A 23691-nucleotide genomic window follows, 5' to 3' on the forward strand; every position below is an offset into this window, starting at 1 on the left:
GTATGTATGATTTCAATGGTGCACCTTTTTGTTGTTGCAGTTTGCTCTGAATATTGGACTTCAGTTCCACACCCCAGAGGAGTACTTCTTAGGCTGGAAGAGCGCCCCCTACAGCCTGCCTGACTTTGACCCGGTGAGCACATTGTAGACTTTCCCAGTCCTGGGCCTCATATTAATCAATGTCTACAAAAAGTGGTGCACACCCTTTTCTATGCAAAAGTTCTGATGTAAATTCATAAAACGACCGTGGAAACGTGCACAGCCTCAAAACCATATTCATAGATGTCAGACGCACGCTTTGACAGGTTTTGGTTTGTTGGCGACACTTAGAGGGGCTGATGGGAAACTGGTAATGGTGTGGCAATAAACAGAACACCTGAGGGCTGTACAAAGCCAGAGTTTCTGTTTTACCAGCTTGAGATAGTTTTGAAGGATTTGTTAGAGCTTGACTTTATTGCCATGGTAACTGTTTCAGTAAGGAGTGCAGAAGGTCCATGTATCCATTATCTTCCTCTTGTTCTGGACTCTGGTCTTGGAGGCAGCAGATAGAGCAGGGCGGTCCAGACATCTCTTTACACAGCCACATCTTCCAGCTCTTCCGGGAGGACTTCAAGGTGTTCCCAGGCCAACTGAGAGATAGTCTTAGAGAGAACAGTCCACCCTTTTCCAACTGAGGACCATGGCCTCACATCTGGAGGTGCTGATCCTCATTCCAGCCGCTTCACTCTCAGCTGTGAATCGTTCCAGTGAGAGATCGAGATCACGGCACGATGACGTGTACAGGACATCATCTGCGAATTGCAGAAGGCCAAACACCTCCAGGCTGCACCAAGAAATTCAGTCCATAAAAGTTATGAAGAGATTTGGGGACAGCGGGCAGCCCTGGTGGAGGCCAACGCAGACGTTCTACAAATTAAATCCACTTGTAAGCATTTGTCCTGCTGTGAGCGACACTAAAAATCTGCAGTTGGACATAATGAGCTTAAAAACAGAAAGATTGTGCAACACTATGTTATAGAAATGGCATGTTTGATTTAAAAAACATGTCCCTAATACTTTTTAGCAATATAAACCCCGTTTTCTGTAAACTGTTTCTTGTAACTATATATTCAAGGGTTCAATAATTTTTATTGTCATTCACATCACATGTGGTACATGAGGTGGAACGAAACTAAGTACACAGGGTCCCAGTTACATCCAACAAAAATACTAATTGTAAAGAAAAACAGTAGTAAGATCCGAGACATGAACTAAGAATACACTAAGCACTAATAGTACAAAAACAATGCGCCAAAACAACAGCAGCACGAACATGAGTTTGTGTGAGCAGATGAGGACTAATGAACGCAGCAACATGAAGTAATCAGCAGCATGAGATCAGCATCATGGATAGTCAGCAGCACATATCAACAACCAAGTGACATTACAGTGATTTTTTTTCAGGGTTTTTTCACAGTGATTATTCTGGTTAGAGATTCATGAGTCTAACAGCTTCAGGGTAGAAGCTGTTCCTCAGGCTAGTGGTTCTACACTTAATGCTCCTCAGCCTTCTGCCTGAGGGGAGCGGGGCAAAAAGTGTGTGTGCTGGATGAGTGGGGTCCTTCATGATGCAGGTGGCCCTATTCCTGCATCTGGAGGTGTAGATGTCTGTGATGGTGGGGAGACTGACTCCATTAGCACGCCATTATTTATTAGCCTAAATTTAAAAAAATAAAAAAAAGTTATGTTTGCTTTTTGAAGTCTTAAGTTTCGGTCCAGTCCTGGAAACACAACAACTTAAAATAAATCTAACTAGGGGTTGAACAAGTATATAATTTTTAAACTCGACATTAACATAATAAAACCCGAGTAGAACTCGAGTATTTGATGACGTCATAGATCTCAAGATACAAAAATAAATAAATAAATAAATAAAACCACAAAAAAAGGTAATTATTTACAAAAAAAAGACCAACAAAACATTGGGAGCGTATATTATGCTCCTACCATTTATCATACTGCAAATAAGTCACAGGAAAAACTAAACTATTAGTTATTATTATTAAACTGCAAACGTGAAGAAACATGCAACACGTCAAAAACGAAACTTAAATCGAAACTGGTTCTGGTTCGGTGGATTGGACCCGGTGTTACACCATACTCTGTGACCTGCAACAGTGCAACATCGCCCCCTACGGTCATACGGTGGTCACATAATATGACGTCACTACGGATACTCGATGTTACATTTTTAACCTCGATAGATGTCCTAGCAATCGATGTGTAGATTACTCGAGTACTCTGTTAATGCCCTAAATCTAACGGATCCCAATCTAAAGGTTTTTCTTGTATTTGTCACAGACATTTAGTTTCAATTTCCTTAAGTTTCACTTAGAACATGCAGGTTATCAGCAGCTTTTTTTTAATTTATTTTCTTTTCAATTAAGTTTTTTTGGGCCAGATGGAGATTGTTCAAGGGCCACTTTTGGCCCTCAGGCCACATGTTGCCCACACCTGCTCTGATCTATGTTAGATGATCTAGATGATGTGTCTATTGTTTTGTGAAACAGAGGAAGCTTGACTCCACCACCAGGCTGTATGACCCTCCGTCAGCCTCTCTCACCTCTGATCAGATGGAGGTCATCGTTGCCGTGGGTTACCCTGCAGGTAAAGGAAGGTCTGTCACCTCTGCTCTCCCATCAACCCACACCCTTCTAATCCTTACCCTCATTTTTTACTCTTCAGCTGGTAAATCCACCTTCTTCCACACTCACGTCATTCCAAAAGGCTACGACTACGTGAACAGGGTGAGGATCCAAACATCCAGAACATTTCACCCTCTGTACCACTGTTGAATCGTGTGATTGTTTCACTTTACTCAGATCCAATTTCCTTTGGTACTTTTTGGCACGTAACTCGTTCGGCCCATTCAGGACATTCCTGCCGTGACTTTTAGTTTTGTGACATTTTACCTTTTTGAAATATTTTGTTTTGTCGGCCATGTTTTTCCTGTTGAAAGTTAATTTAGCTCTCCACATCCGTCAAACCCTTTGTGCTGTTTATAACCTTTTACTGCTCATTGCAGCTGTTGTTCTGGTCCAGCTTGTTTCAGCTTGCTAAATGTAGCCATTTTCAGCTACTTTGTAGGTATTTTTCTGACAAATTGAGCCTTTGTTTTGCAATTTTTTCTAGTTTCTACTTTTTTTTCCAAAGAATTTCAACTTTTGATGCAACTTTTAGCCTCTTTCTGCTAATTTTGGGGGGTTTTCATCTACTTTTTTCCTGCTCATTTGTTTGTTTTTTTGTTTTGTTTTTGCTAATTTCAGATTTTTCATACCCTATTCAGCCTCTCTGCATATTTCAGCTTATTCAGCTACATTTCTGCAGTTTTTCCTGCTTTTTTAATTTTTTTGCTTTCATCAAACATCAGCTGTTTAAATTCAGCTCACATTAACAGTTTAGAGATTAAACCATTTCAGCTGTATTTTGTTTCTCTGTATCAGGACACCCTCGGCTCCTGGCAGAACTGTGTGTCGGCTTGTGAGCGTGCTCTGAGGGCGGGCCGCAGCGTCGCCGTGGACAACACCAACCCAGACCCGGAGTCTCGGAAACGGTACGTCCTGTTCCGTAGGTGTGTCCTCACTGAGTAAACCTTCATTTAATCTGGCTAATTAAAGCCACTTAAACGCACACAGCCGAGGGCGGGGGTCCGTGTGCATTTTCTCTAACGTCTCATTTAAGCCACGTGTCTCGAGGTTGGTGCTCCTGCTGATGGATCAGTCTGATCGTCGTCTTTGCTTCAGTTTGTGGATAAATTCAGTGTTTCACCTCCGTCTGGCAACAAGCTCTCCAAAACTAAATGATTTAAAAGTTACAGTTTAACAATCTATAAAAAAAAACAAAAACAAATAAAACACTATTTGGCAGAAAAAATGTAGCATTTTAGCAGGTGCAACATCGTTCTGTCAGGTCATCTGGACGGTTTCTTTTTTTTGTTGAGATGTTTCGTCCTTCATCCAAAGAACTTCATCAGTCCAAGGAGCCACAAACAAACTCAGGCCCACAAGCAGCACACTCACATAGTGGAGTGTACTGAAAAAAGTATATGGGACTGAGTCAGGTCCAGAGGACCTGTCTGAACGATGTTGGATCTTCTACTTGGATTATTGAGCATGAACTTTGGTATTTTAGCAGGTGGTTCACGTTGATTTATCAGAAGTTGTTGGCTTAAAACTTGTCAAATACAAAAAGTGTTCACCCACTTGGATGTTTTCTGCTTTTATGGCTGTCATAAGTCAATCATGGTCAATTTAAATTTGTCTTTTTGTACTAAAATAATAATCTTCAATATTGTGACATTGAAGTTTGACGAGTTAGTTTCCACAAAATAATCCAAATTAAAGAAAACTGCGTAACGTAGAACATATAATTTCATAAATATTCACTCCTGTTAAAGTCACTAATTCAACTCAGAGAAAATATTTTAGAAAAGTATAGAAAATATGAACTGTCCCCAGGAGTTCTGTTAATTTAGAGGTAAAACAAGCAAAGGCCAAAAAAAAAAAAAAAAAAGTTTTGAAAGACCTTAAAGAAACATGCAGAATTTTTTATTTCAATGTTTCAAAGGTTTTAAGAGTTTGGCTACTTGAAAGCAAAATGTAAAGGAATCAGGATGTTGGGTTCAGCTTCTTATGCTCCTTCCACCTTCTTGCTAGTTTTATTTTATTTTTTGCTACCCCCGTTTTCTATTTAGCCTCTCTGCCTGATTTAGCTTATTCTGCTCCATTCAGTTTCGTCTACACATTTCTGTCATCTTTCTGTCATCTTTCGGCTTTTTTCCCCTCCTGCTTTCAGCAAATGTGAGCTGTTCAAATGAACTCACATTAATAATTTAACGATGAAACCTTTTCAGCAGCTTTCAGCAAAAATCATTTGCATGCATCTTCACAGGAAATGCCATTTCTTTAGTTTAATTTAAATGTGAAAGTTTAAGCTCTTGATGATGCATGACGGATGAATGTGTGTGTTTTCTGCAGGTATGTGGACGTAGCCAAAGCAGCAGGGGTGTCCTGTCGCTGTTTCCACTTCTCAGCCTCTTTGGATCAAGCCAAGCACAACAACAGAGTACGAGTCATTTCTCTACGTTTTCGTTCAATCTACAACTTGGTTCCCCACTTATGACGTGTATTTTCTGTTTTTTGCTACCAGTTCCGTGAGATGGCTCCATCAGACAGAAAACACGTTAAGGTCAATGACATGGTGTTCCACAGCTTCAAGTGAGTGCAGCTGACCTGAAGTAGAAACGTTAACGGACATGTTGGGAGTTGAGATTTTGTCTGGTGACCTCGGTCGTAGAGCGGAGGGGAAGTTGTAAATACGCTCCATCTGTCTGTCCACGTTGTGAACATCGTAACCTGAATAATAAGTGAAGTGCCGACTTCCATTTTGGTTTATGGTTACATCCAGGTGTAAAAAAGGTCACAATCTACCTGTAGTCCTGAAAAAGGGGCCGGTTCCACGAATAATTGCTAGTGGAAAAGCCTTGGAACCGTGCCGAGTCAAACCGTGCTGTACGGCACTAATGGAAAAGGGCCATAAGTGGGTTGCCATGTCAAAATGCAAGATGGCTACCACCTTATGTAAAATGGCCACCTCGATCATTTGAGGAAACTTTGTTTTCTAGTTTTTAGGGGAGTGGTGGTGCAGTGGTTAGAGAAGGCGAGCCTGTGATTGGAAGGTCTCCCATATGACCATAGGACTACTTGGACCAACAACATCAAAATGTGGGTGGGAAAGGTGAAACACCCACACCTGCCTCCACCCTCATTTGATCCACTCTGGGCCCTTGAGCAAGGCCCTTAACCCCCACCATCTGCCACCCTGGACGCCCTAGATGACGGCTCTCTGCTCCACACAGAGGGTTGTGGTGGTTCAGTGCTCTGTGGTTGTGTCAGGAAGAAAATCTGACGTAAAAACAATCGCCAGGTCTTCGTGCGAGTTAGTTCGCTGTGTTGACCCCTGAAGAAAGGAGCAGCCGAAAGAAATGCTTTCTAGTTTTTATATTGCTTAGTACAGTTTACTCACATGACCAGTGGCCCTTAAAGTAGCCAAAGGTTAATCTATGGTGGCCAAGACCACCATTGGCCACCCTCTGGCTCCGTCATTGTGCCTGGTGGTTTAATAAAGCAAACAAAAAATGTGTCGCTGTTCTTCTACACACGAATATCTTGCACCCAAAACATTAAGGTTTACTCTCATTTCCTGTCTAACTCCAGTCCAGAGAAACACTCATCTCAAAAACTACATTCACTTTTCAAACCCCTCAGCGACGGGGGACATTGATGTACCGCTTGTTCACACTGACGCTCTGTAGGTTTTGAGTTCTGCTAAATGAGCCCTGAGAGGACCAGTTCTGACTGCTGCGACCCGTTTTTCTCCTTCTGGACAGGAAACACTTCGTGGCTCCCGCTCTGTCTGAGGGATTCTCCGAGATCCTTCAGGTTCACTTCGTCCCAGTCTTCAAAGACGTCCAGTCGGAAACTCTGTTCAGACAATTCTCCGAGGGCTGACCAGATCTCCGTTAGCTTTTTACAGTCCGATGTAACGGCCTCACTTCTGATTTATATTTTGTCTGAAGGGCTTTAGCTGTTGTAACAGCAGTGACAATAATTTGACTTGTAGCTCAAAATCAGGTTCTGTATTTTGTTACAAGAATAAATGTTCATGCTGCCTCTGTAATGGATTTAGAAAAGAAAAGCTACAAAACCATGCTTCATTCTCTTCTGTGGTTCATTTTCCTAAAAGTGCTCAAACAAGCAGAGTGCTTTTTCTGTTAATGAACATAATCACAAAAATGTTACTTTTTGCCTGATCTGCAACAGAATATTACCAGTAACCACATCAAGCAGTAAATAAGGCATAAATCCAAGTATTTAGATTTTCAGCATATTTAAAACTGACGATTTTCAACATTTAACACTTAAATGAACAATTTGTAAGAAGCAGGACTAAATTAACATTTGAGACCTGATTGATTATTAGTGGAGCCTGATACCAGCACTCATAAAAACACCTCAATTCTTTGGACCGATACAGTTTTTGTGCTTTGTGATGTCATTTCCTCCACTTTGCAAGTAACTGAGGACAATTTGTTTTAGAGGCTGTAGTTTGGAGATAATTTAGAATAAACAGGTGATGTCAAGGCAGCAGACTCTTGTTGTGTTCTTAAGAAAATAAATGTTTCACAAGTCATTATGTAATGTTCAAGTACTAACTCATTAACTATTCTGTATCAGTGAGTGCAAAACTGAAGTACTTGTACTTTGGTGTGAAAACAAGATAGTAACGGAACGTCCCTAATGATTAAAGTGGCTTTAGAGTGAACTGCTGTCACCGACCGAAAACAACCTCAAAGACTGAATGTAGAAGAAAATGATCAAAGCCGTAAATTCAGATGATTTAAAAAATATATTTTTTAACCTAAAAGTGTGATGCTTTACAAATATCTTCCACATTCACAAATTATAATTAGAGAGCTCGTATTATGAACCGTACACCATCAATTTAAGTACAAAACTTCACAAATGGTCTGTAAAAACTGTTGGAAAACACATAAACCATTTGAATTAAATCGTTTATCTTTTTGTTTAAACCATGACACTTTGTTCTGACCGATCCTGGTTCTGCTCATTTGACGTCGGACAGGAACTGGATCTCGTTTCCCAGGTGTTCTTTCAGCCACGGCAGGATCTTGAAGAGGTCGATGTGAAAGTCTCGAGCGTCAGGAGGAGGGCGGCTGCTGCTGTATCGGCTGTAGGCTGGCGGGACTTTGCCGCACATGTTGATGGTGCCCCAGCTCACAACCCCCATCTGTGGATAGAAGCAGAAGATCCAAATACACAACTTCATAAACCATGGGGGGGAATCTTCTTTTTTTTTTCGGGGGCGGGGGGGGGGGGGCGCTTCCAAACCTGAAAATAACGCATTCTTTTCTGCAGAAACAGGGATCCACCAGAGTCTCCTACCAACACAGATACAAATCAATCCCAGATTATTCGATGTCACTGATTTGGCCCAAGCTCAGTAAGTAAGCAGAGTTCAGACCTTTGCAGGTGACTGCATCCTGGTAACCTGCAGTGCCGCCGGTGCAGAGGAGTCTGTCCGGTACAAACTCATCTAAAGTCACATTCATGGACTCGGTTAGCAGTCGCTTGGCCTTCTCCACGCAGCTAGCCCTCTGCAAGCAGAGTTATTTTAAATAAGCGTCTCCATCAGAATAATGACAGAAAGGCAGGGAAATGGCCTCACCTGACTCTGAGTGTGGATGTGTGTTTGTTTACGTTCGGTCTTCTGCATAAAAAAGGCAGGAGTCTCCCTGTGAGCTAGGAGCTCATTCCCTGTTAGGACATTCAAAAATACTGCAGTCACATTACAGTGTCCTAAACTTGTCCCCAATCCCAGCGCCAAAAGGGATAATTGGAAATACCATCCTGTCCAGCAATGCATGCCGTGAGCATAACTTAAAAAATAAGTGACTTGCATCTTGGTGTGTGGTTGCATGTAGTCATACAAAATTCAAAAATACTTTATTAATCCCAGAGGGAAATTATATGTTGTGGTAACTCATCACCCTGGATTCATAAGAGTTGTTAAAGCTGATGGATGTGGACAGGAAGGATCTCTTGCAGCAGATCTGAAGAAGCCTCTGACTGAAGACACTGTTGTTGTATGACAATCTGATGAAGAGGATGCTGAGGGTTGTCTATAATATTCTTCAGTTTATGAAGAATCCTTCTTTGTACAATCATCTCCAAAGGTTCTAGAGGAGTCCCCAGAACTGAGCCAGCCTTCTTTATGAGCTTGTTGATCTTTTTTAAGTCACTTGCTCTGGTGCTGCTGCCCCAGCAGATGATGGCAGAAGAGATAGCGCTCTCTACAACAGACTTATAGAAGATATGCAGCATCTTGCTGCAAACACTGAAGGACTTCAGCTTCCTCAAGAAGTACAGTCTGCTCTGTCCCTTCTTGTAGACAGATTCACTGTTGCATGTCCAGTCCAGTCTGTTGTCCAGGTGAACTCCAAGGTATTTATACTTCTCCACCACCACCACTTCTTCTCCTATGATGGAAATAGGGTTGGACCTGTTCTTGTTTCTCCTGAAATCTACAATCATCTCCTTTGTTTTGTTCACATTGAAGATGAGATGATTGTTTCCACACCATGCCACAAAGCGGTCCACCAGTTCCCTGTACTCGGCTTCTTGTCCATCTCTGATACACCCGACCACTGCAGAGTCATCAGAATATTTCTGCAGATGACAGGAGTCTGTTTTACACTGGAAATCTGAGGTGTACAGAGTGAAAAGGAATGGTGAGAGTACAGTTCCCTGTGGTGCTCCTGAGCTACTGACCACCTGGTCAGACACACAACCCTTCAGTCTCAAACTGTGGTCTGTCCGTCATGTAGTCTTTGATCCAGGTGATAAGAAAGATTACACTTGAAAATCAGGTTGCCATGTCAAAATCCAAGATGATTGCTGCCATGTGTGTGTGTGCATGAGAACATAACACCCCTGTCATTTGAGAAAACGACATTTTCCCTGTTTTTATGATTTTATGTTGCTTAAAAGTATAGTTTCATCAAAAGAAAGGGGTGGCCAAAGAAAGCCACTCGCTGGCTATGCCATTGCACCTAATGGTGGATGAAAATGCTCCCTCTTTTTACCATGACCTGTCACTCCGCAGTCTCAGACAAGGGGGGAAAAATACCATACTTCTACACACTGTAACTCCTACTCACTTGAATATCTTGCACCAAAAACATTAAGGTTTACCTGTTCAGATAAACACTCATCTCAAAAACTACTAACATTGACTGTTCAAATCCCTCAGCGAAGGGCGACATTGGTGTACTGCCCGTTTACTTGGGACTGAACTTATTCTGGTCTTATTTGGCATCGAGGAGTGTAAAATTACGTACTGTGTTGCTCACAGGTGGAGCCGAGTTTCTTCATGGCTCTAGAGGCTGCAACAGTACATGGCAAGCAGATTGGTCTGTTGCAAAACATTCAGAAAACAAAAGTCTTAAGAAAATGTACAAGTGTGTTTTCCACATCTGGGCCTAAGAGATACACTTAACATTTAAAAAGGTTTGTCTCGTCTGTCTTACCTGGCCTTCCGGTTCAGAGGGATGCTGCGGCTTGTCTGTACCAGAGCCACATCGTAGTCATAAAACTCTGATACATTTCTATGTTTGAGCGCGTAGATGTTGTACTTGGGATGCAGTATTATCTTCTTGAATTCAACTTCTTCACCTGGGAATCAAAGATGAACATGATGGGAAACACTTGGTCCAAAGAGGAGAGCATGAATATGAGGGGATTTATTTATGCATCCATTAGGTAAGCAGTATCGATCCAAGCACTGAACCCTGAGGAACTCCATGACCAACTCTGGTGTACGAAGAGGATTCATTATTAATATGAACAAACTGGACTCCATCAGATAACTCAAATTTGAACCATTTTAGAAAAGTTCCTGTAATCCCAATATGTTCAAGCCTCAGTATCAAAATATTGTGAAATCAAACGTAGCACTGAAATTTAACAGGACAAGTATGGACACACGTCCACCATCTGAGGTAGAGTTGCATTCGGGCCTAAAAAATCCGACCCGGCCCAAACCCGTATCATTTTTTCTGAGATCGACCCAAAACCGACGGATGAACTATAATTACAGGCCCAAAACTGAAAAAAAACAAACATTTTTTAATTAAGCTTTTACTGTAAGCAAATCAGTTTGACATGATGTTTTAAAAATGTATTTCATGTAAGATTTTTTGTTTCACCAAATGGATATTAACATGTAAAACAAATAGCCTAAAACCAACTCTAAAGACTGGCTATTATACAGATGAACAAAAATATTTTTAGAGCAAAATTATTTGGAAAAATATAGAACAAGTCTATTTTAATTGATCGAGCTGCTCGCTTCAGCTTTTGTAGATGCTGCTACTTCCTTCACCGCAGATGAGAACAGGTGTAGAGACATGCGCGGCCAGTGATCAGCTCATTCATCTGAAGCTTAACTGAACCTTTTTTTTTACCTCTTTCAACCGGCCGGTCGGACCTGCCTCCTCCTCTACAAGTAGATTAACACAGTTTTATATTGTGCGTTCTTATTTATTTTTCTTTGTGCTGTATGATTCCTAAAACTGCATCATAGAAGCCAGAGCTGACATGAGCAATTATTGCGCAATGTACCATAATGATCACACGTTTGCACCAAAAGTTTGGTTCCATTGACTGTTTCTCAGGAAATCACAGCAATCATTAGAAATGTTTGTGTAAATGAATTTGGACGGACTCACTTTGCACTCTTGGTGGGGTTTCAGAAGAAACTGTAAGTCCTGTAGCAGTGAAAGACAGTGTGGGGAAAGAAAAAAACCCCACTCAAATCACTGAGTTTTGATGTATTATAAACTATAAAAATCAAAGACTGTAAAAATACAAATAATTGACACCATTACAATCCAAGTTAAACATTTTGTTGTAAATCCTTAAACACCTTAAATTATGTAAAAACCATGAAACATGTAAAAAGGACATATAAAATCCAACTTTGTTTGACTCGTTAGAACTTTAAGATGTTTCTACACTGAAGTATGTTGGAGCTAAAGAGACCTGAGTGAAGTTACCGCCCCCACCCCACCTTCTTCAAATCTATCAGAATCGGTGTCAAACGTTTGTGCAGCAAAAAAGTTTTGTTTGTGCAGCTATCATTTTAAAGATATTAATAAATGTTGCCAGAGGTCAAAAAGTGCAAAAGTATACAAAGTACAGTGTGTTTGATAGCATCCCCTAGTGATCAGAAACCAAAATACAGGTCATTGGGTTGGTTTTTTTGGAGGTGTCGTACCAGTTCATCCTAAATAAGACGTAGTTCAAAATGAATTTCATCCAAGTTAAAATTAATCTATTCATGTTCATAGTTCAGCACCTAAGCATTTTAAATGAAATTCACAGTTCCAACATGAACAGATATTCGCTGACCTTTGATGACCTCTGGAAACTTTTTATTAATATCTTTCAAACGATAGCGGCACAAATGAAAATTTTTGCTGCACAAACCAGCACAAACGTTTGACACCAATTTCTTTAGATTTGAAGGAGGTGGTGGTGGTGATGGTGGTGATGGTGGGGGGGGGGGGGGGGGGGGGACTTCACTCAGGTGCTAAAGAGCTCCAAAGAGGACTGGGTTTTCTCACTAATTCCACCAGAACCCTGTTGTGCAATTTGTTTGCAGTTTGTTGCAAAGTTTCTCCATATCATATAATCTGTTGCAACCAAAGGTTATTGTAAAATATTCCAGACTAAACTGCACATTTTGATTTTTTTTTAAATAGATTATAAAGCTGTGGAAGGCGTAGCAAATCAAAAATTGTGAATAAACAAGAAAATCAGGTATATTACTCAAAATGATCATTTTTAACTCATTTTATAAATCTATTTTGTGTCTTCTACAAAAACTTTGTTTGCACCGCTCACCGTATTGTATGATCAGCTTCTTCGGGCCCCTGTCTGTGCTGTTTCTGGCAAAGCAGTGAGCGGCCGTCAGCACCCAGTTCTGGCTAACAATCGAGCCAGAACAATCATTTATTTTCGCATCAGGCTGCAGCAGAGGACAAGTCATTCTGAGTGACAACCTGATTTAAACGTATAATTGTGCCTTCAGAGTGTGGAAGCACTTACTGACAGAGTCACGTGCCACGGCCTGGTGTAGGCTATTGTGCCTCCAAGCTCCGTGTTTTTGGAGATGTCTTCCTGAGCGACCCCACACTTTGTCACGCTACTGTCACCTGATTTATTAAAATGGTTTAAAAAATATATATACATTTTATAAGAAAAAGCATGTTTTCTTTGTCTTTAAAGTTCAATTACTTTACGGTTCGAGTGGGAAAAATGTTGGATTTTGTGAGTGAGTTGCGTGCTCCTCACTGATGATGCTGTTGAACACCTCTCCCAGCTTCTCATAGTCCTTCAGAACAAAGAAATGTGTCTCGCCACGTTTCTTAGAGGCCAGAGAATTCAGCTCCTCTTTGTTCACCGTGGTTCCAATGCCAAATACGTAAACATCTGGGCGGAAAAAGCACATTGAGCTCTCTACAACATTTATTTTTGTTGGAATTTTAAAGCAAACACCTTTGTCTTGTAAAAATAAATATATTTAAATATTTTAAATGATTGTTTTGTTATTATACCCAGCATTTTTTCATTAGAGTGATCATTGGCTGTGCTGTTGGTGTAACCCAGTAAGCCCCGGATCTGGGCCAGAGCAATGTGAGGCTTGTTCCCCGTGTTGGAATAACCTTCAGAAAAAAAAAAAATTAAAAGGAAATAAATGTCGCCCCTTAGATACAAATGCACCATAACACACCAATTTATGTTATTTCCATAGAACTAAAGTAAAACATTTTGTCCTGTAAGTCCGTGGTCAACAAATGGTTTGAGTAAACTTTATTTTACCGTCTGTTTCGATGATGATGATGTTCTGAGTGTCAGCTAATTGTTCCTTGGTGCTGGTTACGTTTAAGAAGTTGATCACCTTTTGGACATTATGCAGAGCAGAGTACAGGTTGGTGCCCGTCTTGCGCCCATGGCCTTCAGATGAACAAACACCAAGTGCTGAATTACTTCATTTACCAGTTAATTTGTTTGTTAACACATAAAAATATGATTGTGGTGTATCACACAGTTTCACATCCCAGGAGGCGCAAAGATCATAAAGGAACAAATCAGGTCTTACTTTTGTAGTCAAAGTCCATCAGAGCCAATATGACCTCGTCAGCATCGCCGCTCAGGTCCGTGTCAGTAATGTCCACAATGACTTTGGTCTCGCTGGCAAACGACAACACGTGGAAATTCAACTGGACTTCATAGCTGTCGAGCTGGAGATAGAAGGAGACATTTACTGAAAAAGGGAGCATAAAAACAGACGATGTGTTTAGACTCTGATTTTGTGCTGACCTTTCTGATCAGGGCGATGGTGGCATCTCTGGACTTATTAAAGTCTGCCTCATTGATGCTTCCTGATGTGTCAAGTAAGATATAGATGTGCATATGACTGACTTCAGCCACTCGGAAAGTTCGGCCAAATGATGGTGTAACCTCTTTTTCACCACAAACACACACACACACAAAATAAAACTTAAATCTTTTTGCTGTTTTTGTAATATCTAAAATAATTTTGGGGTGGTTTCCCAGACTGAGGTAGTTAAACAAATTTGCGCTGGACGAGATTCACTCAAAAGTTCCTGAAGGCTCTGAAGGTTGTTGTGCTGTTATTGTCAACACGTCACACATACAGGTCAGGAACCGTGCCTTTGGACTGGCTCACTTTGGGTTGCTTTGCTGCTTTTTAAGAATAATGTGGTCCTAAAGGCCTCCAACAGGGACGTCTAGCGGGCAGCGGAGCAGTTTGCAGCCAAATGAAGTGGCTTGGATGAAGATCGACTCCCCAAACCCTGAGCCCATCGTCCCCATCAGGAAAATGGGGAACGAGTCATATTTGGGTTGAAAATGAGCAACTTTACCACACGGAGGAGTTCAATATCTAAGTTTATGAGCAACTATAGATGGATGCATGGATTGAAAGGTGGGGCAGCCGACTTGGAACCAGAAAGTTGCAGGTTCAACTCCTCGCAATGCCCACAAGTCATGGATTCTTTGAGCAAGACACTTAATCCCTCACATGCTCCCTGAGTGCTGCCCCTTGCTCCATTTGGTGAATCTCACGTGTGATGGGTCAAATGAAGAGCAAAAATGTTTTCATTGTATGAGAACATACAACGATGACAACACATGCACTTTCACTTTTACTGGGGTGACGTCTGCAGAGGTGCAGACACTGCTCAGCTATCTGGGCAGAGCCTAGTGTAGGGTCACAGCTCCTCTGCATTAAAAGGAGCCATTTGAGGGGATTTAGTCGAGGCAAGGATGCCTTCCACTGAAGATTTAACCTTCCTACTATGTTAGGGTCTGTAGTGACCCATTTTAAATTTTAAATCATGATACTGTCTTTTAAATATTTTTTTTTGCATCAAGGCTTTTTGACTTTGTCTGGAACCTTTATTTAAATAAAAAAATATATATATTTTTTTTCACTAAATTTAATTTTTATTTTTTATAGAACAACACGCACTTGCCGCGCTGGGGTCATTTGTGACCCAGTTATGGTATAAGACTATCAACCAATAATCAGTGTCAAAACTGAAATCATAAACACTGTGACCTCACTAACTTTGTCATACATATGTTAGGGCCTTCTGTTTTTACCTGTTTGTCTACTTCACTGACCAAAACATCCCCATTTATCCGTACTAATTTTATTGATAAGTCCCTCATACTCTGCTCCCAAAAACTGAAAAAGTTCATCCAGCTGTAGATGCAGAGACATGTTGAGGCATGCCCATGTAGAGATAAGCCTACCTGGATAGCCATGCCCATCTTGATAGGCAGACCTAGATAGACACACCCACCTGGGTGTGTCTCTACATGGGCATGTAGAGACATGTAGAAACAGACACTCCATTTTACCTAGAGCTTGGCTACATACCAAAATGAAGAGAAGATTCACAGTACAAGAAGCTCTAGATCACATCCTTGCGAAAATGATGCAGAGGACACACCTAGTGACACAGATGAGCCAGTTTCTGAGGAGGACGATGCTATTGAATATGAATCAGAGTACACAGACTCGTCGGATGAGGAGGGCACAGGTGCTGAAGCTGCTCCTATAACTGAAACCTATAAATCCAAAAAGGGTAACATCACTTGGAGTGCGATTCCTCCTGTTTCACATGGCAGGGAAGCTGCTGAAAATGTTATGAAGATGACCCCTGGGATTACAAGGTTTGCTGTGACACGAGTAAGTGACATCAAGACATGCTTTGATTTGTTTATGCCATTGTCACTAAAGAAAGTCATCATTGCTATGACAAACCTCGAAGGGAAAAAAGTTCACGGTGACACTTGGAAGGACATTGATGAGGAGTGCCTGGATGCTTTTATTGGTGTTCTTCTTCTCGCTGGCGTGTACAGATCCAGCAATGAGGCCCTTACTAGTCTCTGGGATGTGTCCACAGGCAGGAGTATTTTCCGCGCAACAATGTCACTTCAGACCTTTCAAATGATCTCAAGAGTCCTCAGATTTGACAACAGAGATACTAGAGCACGGTCTGACAAGCTTGCTCCCATCAAAGACGTCTGGGATAGATGGGTGAAGCTCTTTCCACTGATGTTCAACCCAGGACCAGAGGTGACAGTGGATGAGCGTCTTCTCCCTTTCCTTGGAAAATGCCCCTTCCGGCAATACATGCCCAGTAAGCCAGGCAAATATGGCATAAAAATCTGGGCAGCCTGTGATGCGAAAACCAGCTAAGCCTAGAATCTACAGATTTACACAGGCAAACTTGCAGCTGGCATCCCTGAGAAGAATCAAGGAAAACGGGTAATCCTTGATATGACTACTGGACTGCGGGGTCACAATATCACGTGTGACAATTTCTTCACCAGCTATGATCTTGGACAAGAACTTCTCAAGAGGAAACTTACCATGGTGGGCACAATAAGAAAAAACAAACCTGAGCTGCCCCTTGAAATTTTGCAGGTGAAAGACAGGGCTCCACTGTCTTCAAAATTTGCTTTTACAGAAACCACCAGTGTTGTTTCATACTGTCCCAAAAAGAACCGGAGTGTGGTACTTATGTCCACTCTTCACAAAGATGCAGCTGTGTCAACAAGAAGTGACAAAAAGCCTGAAATCATCCTGGACTTCAATAAAAACAAAGGAGGAGTGGACACCCTGGACAAGCTGACTGCCACCTACACTTGCCAGCGAATGACCAGGAGATGGCCAATGGTTGTATTTTACAACATCCTAGATGTGTCTGCATACAATGCATTTGTCTTGTGGACCCAGATTGACTTGGGGTGGAACGCCAAAAAAAACCACAAGCGGAGATTGTTCCTTCAGGGATGTTCCTTTAGAGATGTGTTCTAATACTTCTTAAAAAAACACTGTTTTGAGGGCATTTTTTGGCTGATTTAAGACGGGTCACAACTGACCCGTTCACATCATAAGTGCGTGTGGGATCTCGCCCCGCTAGGAAGGTTAAGACACTGAACTTGTTCAAGAGATTATATCTCAGTTATCTTGGAAACGCCTCAGAAGTAGCAAGAAGAGATGAGGCTTTTGTGATTCTGTTATAAATAAGCAGCAGTAAATTGATGGTTACCAGGCACAGATTAACGCTTGTTCTAGATTGAAATGGTCTTTTAACACAGACACTTATTCATCACTGTGTAAAATAGTCCAACACTGCCTCGTACTGAGTCAATTAAAATGATTTCCTATAACAAGATTAGAGCTAATCCAAAATTAAATCAAAGTTTTCCTGTATAGATAGTTTAAAATTAATCAGGTTCAAGACTCTGCTCTAATCTGTTGGTGTTTTAGAAAGCCGTTTGTTAGACTGAAATTAATTATTCTAGATTAAGACCTACTTTTGGCTAAATTTGATCTTTTCAGGAAACCACTCCTTTATGTTCACACTAGCACCCACTTTTCTTTTTGAAGGCTGGAAAAAGTACATCCATCGTTCCTGCAAGGAATCCTGCTAAGGCGCCAGCCACATAATCAGGAGAGTCAAAGGTATATGGACCTGCAAAGAAAAAATATATATTGTTGATGGGGAACGACTGCTTATTGTATTGTACCGATGTGGAACTGTGTGTGGTCTCATGGACTTATTGAAGATGCATGTAAAACTCCCTAAAGACCTTGGCAGCGTGGTGTTGAACCACTCCACTCCCTGTTCTCCAGGCAAACCCTTTCAGATGACCCAAGAAGGTTGAGACCGGCCTGGCACCGGTACGTCACTTTTTCTCCTATTAAAAATCGACCTGCTGACCTTTCAGCACCCGGCGGGACCCCTGGGTCGTTACAGTCATCAGCTGCAGTGAAAGAAATACAATCATATCTCATCATTTGTTCTGGAGTCGTCATAGATTTGTGTTTGTGTTCAAAAACGGCTCAAAATATTTTTTATTGATATTAAAAATATGCCTTAGACCTATTAAGTAAGCCAAGATAGCTGTTATAAAAGTATATTTTCTTGATTTTATTTTATCACAATTTAATATATATTATCCATCCATCCATCCATTTTCTTCCACTTGTGCGGGGTCAGGTCGCCGGGGTAGCAGCCTCAGCAGTGAGGCCCAGACTTCCCTCTCCCCAACCACTTAGGCCCGTTTCTCCATGGGAATCCCAAGGTGCTCCCAGGCCAGGTGAGAAACGTCCCTCCAGCGTGTCCTGGGTCTTCTTCTGGGCCTCCTCCTGGTGGGATGTGTCCTTACCATATACAATATTAACTAGAGAAATTTGCACTTTCTCCTGCAAAAACGCAGCGTGACTGTTTATTGCTGAGCGAGTTAGCTGAAAACTGGTAAACAAGCAAAAGCTTACTTGAAAAACAACAGGTGAAAAGTTGAAAAAGGAAGCTGAAAGTGGCACAAAACAGCTGAAATAAGCTACAAATAACTGGAAAAAATGCACAAAATTCTAAATTTACGAGACTGAAAGAGATTTTTTTTTTTAAACTGAAATAAACAAAAAATAATAATCTGCAGAGCACAAAAAAGCCAAATTAGCTAAAAAGTAGTAAAAAATTCTTGAAAATAGCAACAACAACAAAAAAAAAGTAGCTGAAAACTTTTAGTAGAAAGAGCCTGAAAGAGCACAAGTTTACTGAAATAAGATTAAATAAGCACAAAAAGCTGAAGTTAATGTAAAAGTTAAAAAAAACAAAACAGAAAAAAGCCAAAAAGAGCATAAAAAGCTGTAAATATTAGGGGTGTAACGGTACGCTAAAATCATATTTCAGTTCAGTTCAGTTTCAAGGAGGGCTTGGTTCGTTCATTTTCGGTACAAAAAAAGGCCAAAATGAAGATTTACAAAATGTTTATTTTGAAAATATGCCAAGTAAACAATACGCTTGTATAACAATAAATAAAAGCGACCCATTTGGATGATATTTTAAATAAATACACTCTTTACAATAAATAAACTATACTGTCCATTTTCTTTCACTTGTTCTTCTCAGTTTGTATGCTTTCTTTTATGAATGTCTACTGTTGTCATTCTTTGTTAAAATCAGGTCTCTCTTGTAAATGAGTCCCCGAGGCTCAATGGGACTAGACTGTATAAATAAAAGTTGAATGAATGAAAAAAAGAAGCACAAAACCTTTGAAGGATGTGGAGAGCATTCATGTTCGAGAACATGGCCAACAAAGCTAAGTACTTCTAATACTAATTTTATACTAATACTTATCATTTCTAATGTTATAATTTTGCAAATACCGTCACAGCAGGAGTGTCCTGAATTTATATTCATGAATTGTTGAAACGGAACAAAAAGTGCAGAAAAATGAACATGCTGCAAAAAGTATGAAAGAAAAACGGATCTGAATGGAATCATTTTTAAACATAATTAGATGACCCATGCTTTGTCATGATGAACGTTTTTATGGGTTCCTCACCGTGATCGTTACAGATCGGAGTGGTGCCTGTCCACTGTCCAGACGATGTGCAGTTTCTTTGCTCCGACCCGTACAGGGTGAACCCCTCCTGGCAGGAGAAGCTCTGCATTCTGCCAATTTTGAACCACTGATTCCTTGGCCAAAAGTCACCATTGTCCAACTGGAGCTGACCCGGACACAACACATCTGTGTGCAGAATGGAGACGAGCATGTTGAAGATGGAGGATGAAAGTGGCAGAGTACAAGAAATGGAAATTATGTCCATTAAGCACTTTACCTTTGCACATAGCGCGGGACATGAGTATGCCACTTGATAGTCTCATGGGCGACCACTCTCCATCAGCATCGCAGATCCGGGAGTCAACAGGGAATGGGTACCGTCCCAGGCCACAATGATAGGTCAACATGCTGCCCTCCAAACCTCCCTATAAAAACATCACATACTGTAGTACTTTTTAATATGGTTCAAAAATAGTAACAAATCTAATCAAAGTATGGCAGCACAACGTCTCAGTGGTTAGCACTGTTGCCTCACAGCAAGAAGGTCCTGGGTTCAATTCTCAGTTGGACCTGGGGTCTTTCTGGGTGGAGTTTGCATGTTCTTCTCGTGCTTGCTTGGGTTTTCTCCGGGTACTCCAGTTTCCTCCCACAGATTAAAAACATGCATGTTAGGCTGACTTCAGGCCTAACTTGCAAAAGAGATCTGTGATCTCAATGGGATTTGCCTGGTTAAATAAAGGTTAATAATAAGGACTCAGGAAATGGGCAAATGCATGCAGGCAGGTTTGAAGTGGAGTTTGGACTCAGATGAAACAGTTCTCCTGAGCATCTTATTAATTTTTTAGAAAACTCAATTTCTCTTTCCCTCAGTGGACTTTACCTAAGCACAGCCTTAATCACAGCACAGGCATCTGACTCCTCAGCTCAGAATAAAAAAAACATATATTTTATTTTTTTAACTTTGCGTGCCTTTTCACTTTTAACTTGTTTTAATTCCCCTCAGTTTTATTGTCCCCGTCATGGAGCAGAGAGGGAAACTGGAAAAAAACATCCTACCTTCTATCCTGTGAGCTTCGTATCTTGGGGGGTAAAAAAAAGTGAGGTACCAACTTCTATTTTTGATGTGAAGCTGCTTCTAGGCATAACAAGGGTCACTACTGAAAAACTGAGTTGGTAAAAACCAAGATGGTCACCGCCATATATACACACACACACACACACACACACACACACACACACACACACGTGCATGTGCCTGGTTGAGGATAAAATCACTCCTTCCACTCAGAAGGATCCGTAACTCTGCGCTACATCATGTTAGGAAAAAACTAATCAAAACTAAAAAAACTTCCCTCTGTTCTTCTCCACAGTGTAACTCCAACCCACTTAAACATCTTGCACTAAAAACATTAAGTATCATGTTACATGCTCAACAATCCAGGTAGAAAAATCCAAAAAAGTTCAATCTGGTCCTCTGGACATTAAAAAAAAAAAAAAAGCAAAAAAATATAGAAACGTTTCGTCTCTCATCTGAGAGACTTCCTCAGTCTGAGGTGCTGTATTCAGCTCAGTCTCTTAAATAGCACCTTCTCAGAGTGGATCAACCAGTTTGCTGCTGACAACCAAAACCGGCTGCTCACATGCTCAAGAAGGACCATCAGCCTAACAATGGATCATTAGCACACTGATGGCTGTTTACTGTTCACAGAGGGCTGAGTGATACTAGCAATCACAGCATTGTAAGAGGGGGACAGTTGAACCCGGAGGCCTCCACCCCTGTTTAATGATGGACAATTTATTTTCACAAAGATGGCCTCCTTTACTCCTTTACTTGGTTGATCCACTCTGAGAAGGTGCTATTTAAGACACTGAGCTGAATACAGCACCTCAGATTGAGGAAGTCTCTTGGATGAAAGACGAAACGTTTCTACATGTTTTTGCTTTGTTTTGTTTTTTTGAATGTCCAGAGGACCAGATTGAACTTTTTTGGATAAAAACATTAAGGTTTACCTGCATTCCCTGTTCAATTCCAGTCCAGAAAAACAGTCATCTCAATGACTACAAACATTCAAATCCTTCAGCGACAGGAGACATCGGCACACCGCTCGTTTCCTTACATATTTATAATTTTCAGTTTACACAATAAAATGCTGTTCGACATAATGTTTTTATGCTACTAGTGCTTAGTGTCTATTTAGTGGATGTTTTTCTTAGTTCATATCTTAGATCTTATTACTGTTTTCCTTTTACATTTTATTGTTGGATGTAACTGGGACCCTGTGTACATAATTTCGTTCCACTACATGTACCACATGGCAATGACAAATAAAGAGCCTTGAATCCTTGAAAATGTAACAAAACGTGGTGTATCTTCATGCCTAATTAAACCAAATGAAAGCAACACTTAAACCTTACAATTAAGGTAGTGTTCATTTACTTGTATGTGTGTGCGGGCCTATGAGCTGTCATTTACCACTAGTTACACAGAGATGATAATTATTCATCTTCATAACAAGAAGCAGCCCTGAAAAAAACAACGCTCAGACTTTCTTATTTCATATCTTGTTCTTTTTGTTGTGGCCACAAATAAACCTTTAAAATTACTACTGCCCGTTTTACTTACATGCTCCAACTTAACTTGTTACAGCATAAAAACTCTAAAATAAATAATGGGATAGGTTTCATTAACTTTAACTGAATTTATCATTCGTCTTCATTTTGCAGAAATACAGTACATTACTGAATTTTCTTACCTCCCAGTACCAGGCTAGATTAACTCACTTCTCCAAATGCAGCTATTTGTTTTTCTCTGTTTGTTAATTATTTTATAAATGAAACATTATTTGGTTAGTACATAATTTAAATTTCAGACATATTACCTGAAAGGCAAATAAAGAAGACAAATAAGTGCATGTAAATGTTGAAAAGTGATTGTTTTTTACCTGTGAGTAGGTGACATGTCCGCCTGTGATGCTCTCTGTGATCGAGCAGTTCACAGACTGCAAGTCATAATCGTATCCTTCAAAATCAAGGTCAAACAACAACGCCTCCTGCGGAGATCCTGAAGCACAACGGTTAAATGTTGTTGACGAGCGCACACCTCTACTTACATACAGGGACAAGCATACGGCACCAAACTGTTGAAACTTGATAGAAGTTTAAACAAGTCTCACCCTTCTGGATGAAAATGAAGAGCAGGATCCACAGTGTGGGCTTGGTGTTCATGACGGGACTCGGTTGTTGCTGGTTTTTTTTGTCTTTAAGTGTCAAAAATCACAACCAGAGTATCTGAATCGAACTGCAGCCAGCTGCTATATTTGATGACAGGTTACCCATTAACGCAGCACCACCAAACATGGGGCGACAGATTGAGCAACTTGAGGACAGATTTATACTTTCTGTTTTGGTAGCACTACCTCTTTCTCAAGCTTCAGGACTCTGTGAAGTCCAACAGCTTCCAACAAGTATCTCAAATACTGCGTGAGGGATTTTTTTGTTTTTCCCCCCCACTCAACTAGATTGCATCCACCAGTTTTGCAGTTTCTAATCTTTCAATTGCTTCAGCACTTCTCCCAGGCGTTTACCATTCCCCCACCTTTAGCTTCAGGTTGATGTTACTGCAGTTTCTGTGCAAAATCTTTTTTTTTTTCAATTAAAACAAAATGACTCAGATTGTTGTGTTTTGGCCAGGAGATTAAAGTGGTCTGCATGGCTGCTCATGTTTTCTTTTTGAGTGTTTCAATTAAACATTTCAGGAGATTTAAAGATTGTTATGCAGATTATAGAGACTTAACAGGGACACCCCCCCCCCCCACTCCTCCAGCTCAGTCCTCACACATTACTTTGTCCCTCTTCCTCCTCAAGGCCAAGTCCTCTCAGGTGACTCGGCTTTGCTCAGCAACGAGAAGAAGTTTCTAAAACTTCTTTGTAACCGGTCTCATGCACTTTTAAAAAACAAGAGAGACAGAAACAGATGAAGCCATTTGTCCTGAACCAGACAGAAGGACAAGAGGCAGCCCTCGCAGACATTTTGACAACTGGACTTTTTTTTCCCGCAATGTGAGTTATACAGATTTTAGTTCATTTTTGTGTGGATTATATTGATGGACTTGCA

General features: G+C 40.8%; 2 protein-coding genes across 2 annotated transcripts in view; one reads left to right on the forward strand and one right to left on the reverse strand.

The window, feature by feature from the left end:
- The window catches only part of LOC119411558 (polynucleotide kinase 3'-phosphatase), a 21610-nt gene extending 14991 nt beyond the window's left edge, over window positions 1–6619 (forward strand). The window contains exons 5-11 of the mRNA XM_037678512.1: window positions 41–133; window positions 2550–2646; window positions 2725–2786; window positions 3483–3592; window positions 5016–5103; window positions 5188–5255; window positions 6428–6619. Of these exons, the coding sequence (XP_037534440.1) occupies window positions 41–133; window positions 2550–2646; window positions 2725–2786; window positions 3483–3592; window positions 5016–5103; window positions 5188–5255; window positions 6428–6548 (639 nt within the window). The 3' untranslated portion in view covers window positions 6549–6619. The remainder of the gene's footprint in view (window positions 1–40; window positions 134–2549; window positions 2647–2724; window positions 2787–3482; window positions 3593–5015; window positions 5104–5187; window positions 5256–6427) is intronic.
- A 1046-nt stretch (window positions 6620–7665) lies between these two features.
- On the reverse strand, window positions 7666–22802 carry si:ch1073-280e3.1 (complement C2). Its single transcript, XM_037678079.1, has 19 exons — window positions 22751–22802; window positions 22520–22638; window positions 19855–20002; window positions 19578–19763; window positions 17817–17990; window positions 17600–17698; window positions 14004–14146; window positions 13783–13924; window positions 13503–13637; window positions 13238–13345; window positions 12975–13112; window positions 12729–12835; window positions 12525–12648; window positions 10148–10292; window positions 9959–10032; window positions 8287–8375; window positions 8083–8215; window positions 7943–7999; window positions 7666–7850 (listed from the first exon to the last, which is right to left on the reverse strand). The coding sequence occupies exons 1-19, from the start codon at window positions 22800–22802 to the stop codon at window positions 7666–7668; spliced, it is 2358 nt and encodes a 785-aa protein (XP_037534007.1).
- Between the last annotated feature and the right edge of the window lie 889 nt (window positions 22803–23691).

Source organism: Nematolebias whitei, chromosome 6 (genome assembly GCF_014905685.2).
Source record: "Nematolebias whitei isolate Nwh7 chromosome 6, NemWhi1, whole genome shotgun sequence".
NCBI classification, from domain to species: Eukaryota; Metazoa; Chordata; class Actinopteri; order Cyprinodontiformes; family Rivulidae; genus Nematolebias; species Nematolebias whitei.

Coding starts and splice junctions, on each gene's coding strand:
- si:ch1073-280e3.1 (XM_037678079.1), bottom strand. CDS start 22,802: ATGAACACCAAGCCCACACTGTGGATCCTGCTCTTCATTTTCATCCAG. Junction 17,991..19,577: donor TCCGATCTGTAACGATCACG/GTGAGGAACCCA, acceptor CTTTCACTGCAG/CTGATGACTGTAACGACCCA. Junction 8,216..8,286: donor ACATCCACACTCAGAGTCAG/GTGAGGCCATTT, acceptor CTCTGCTTGCAG/AGGGCTAGCTGCGTGGAGAA.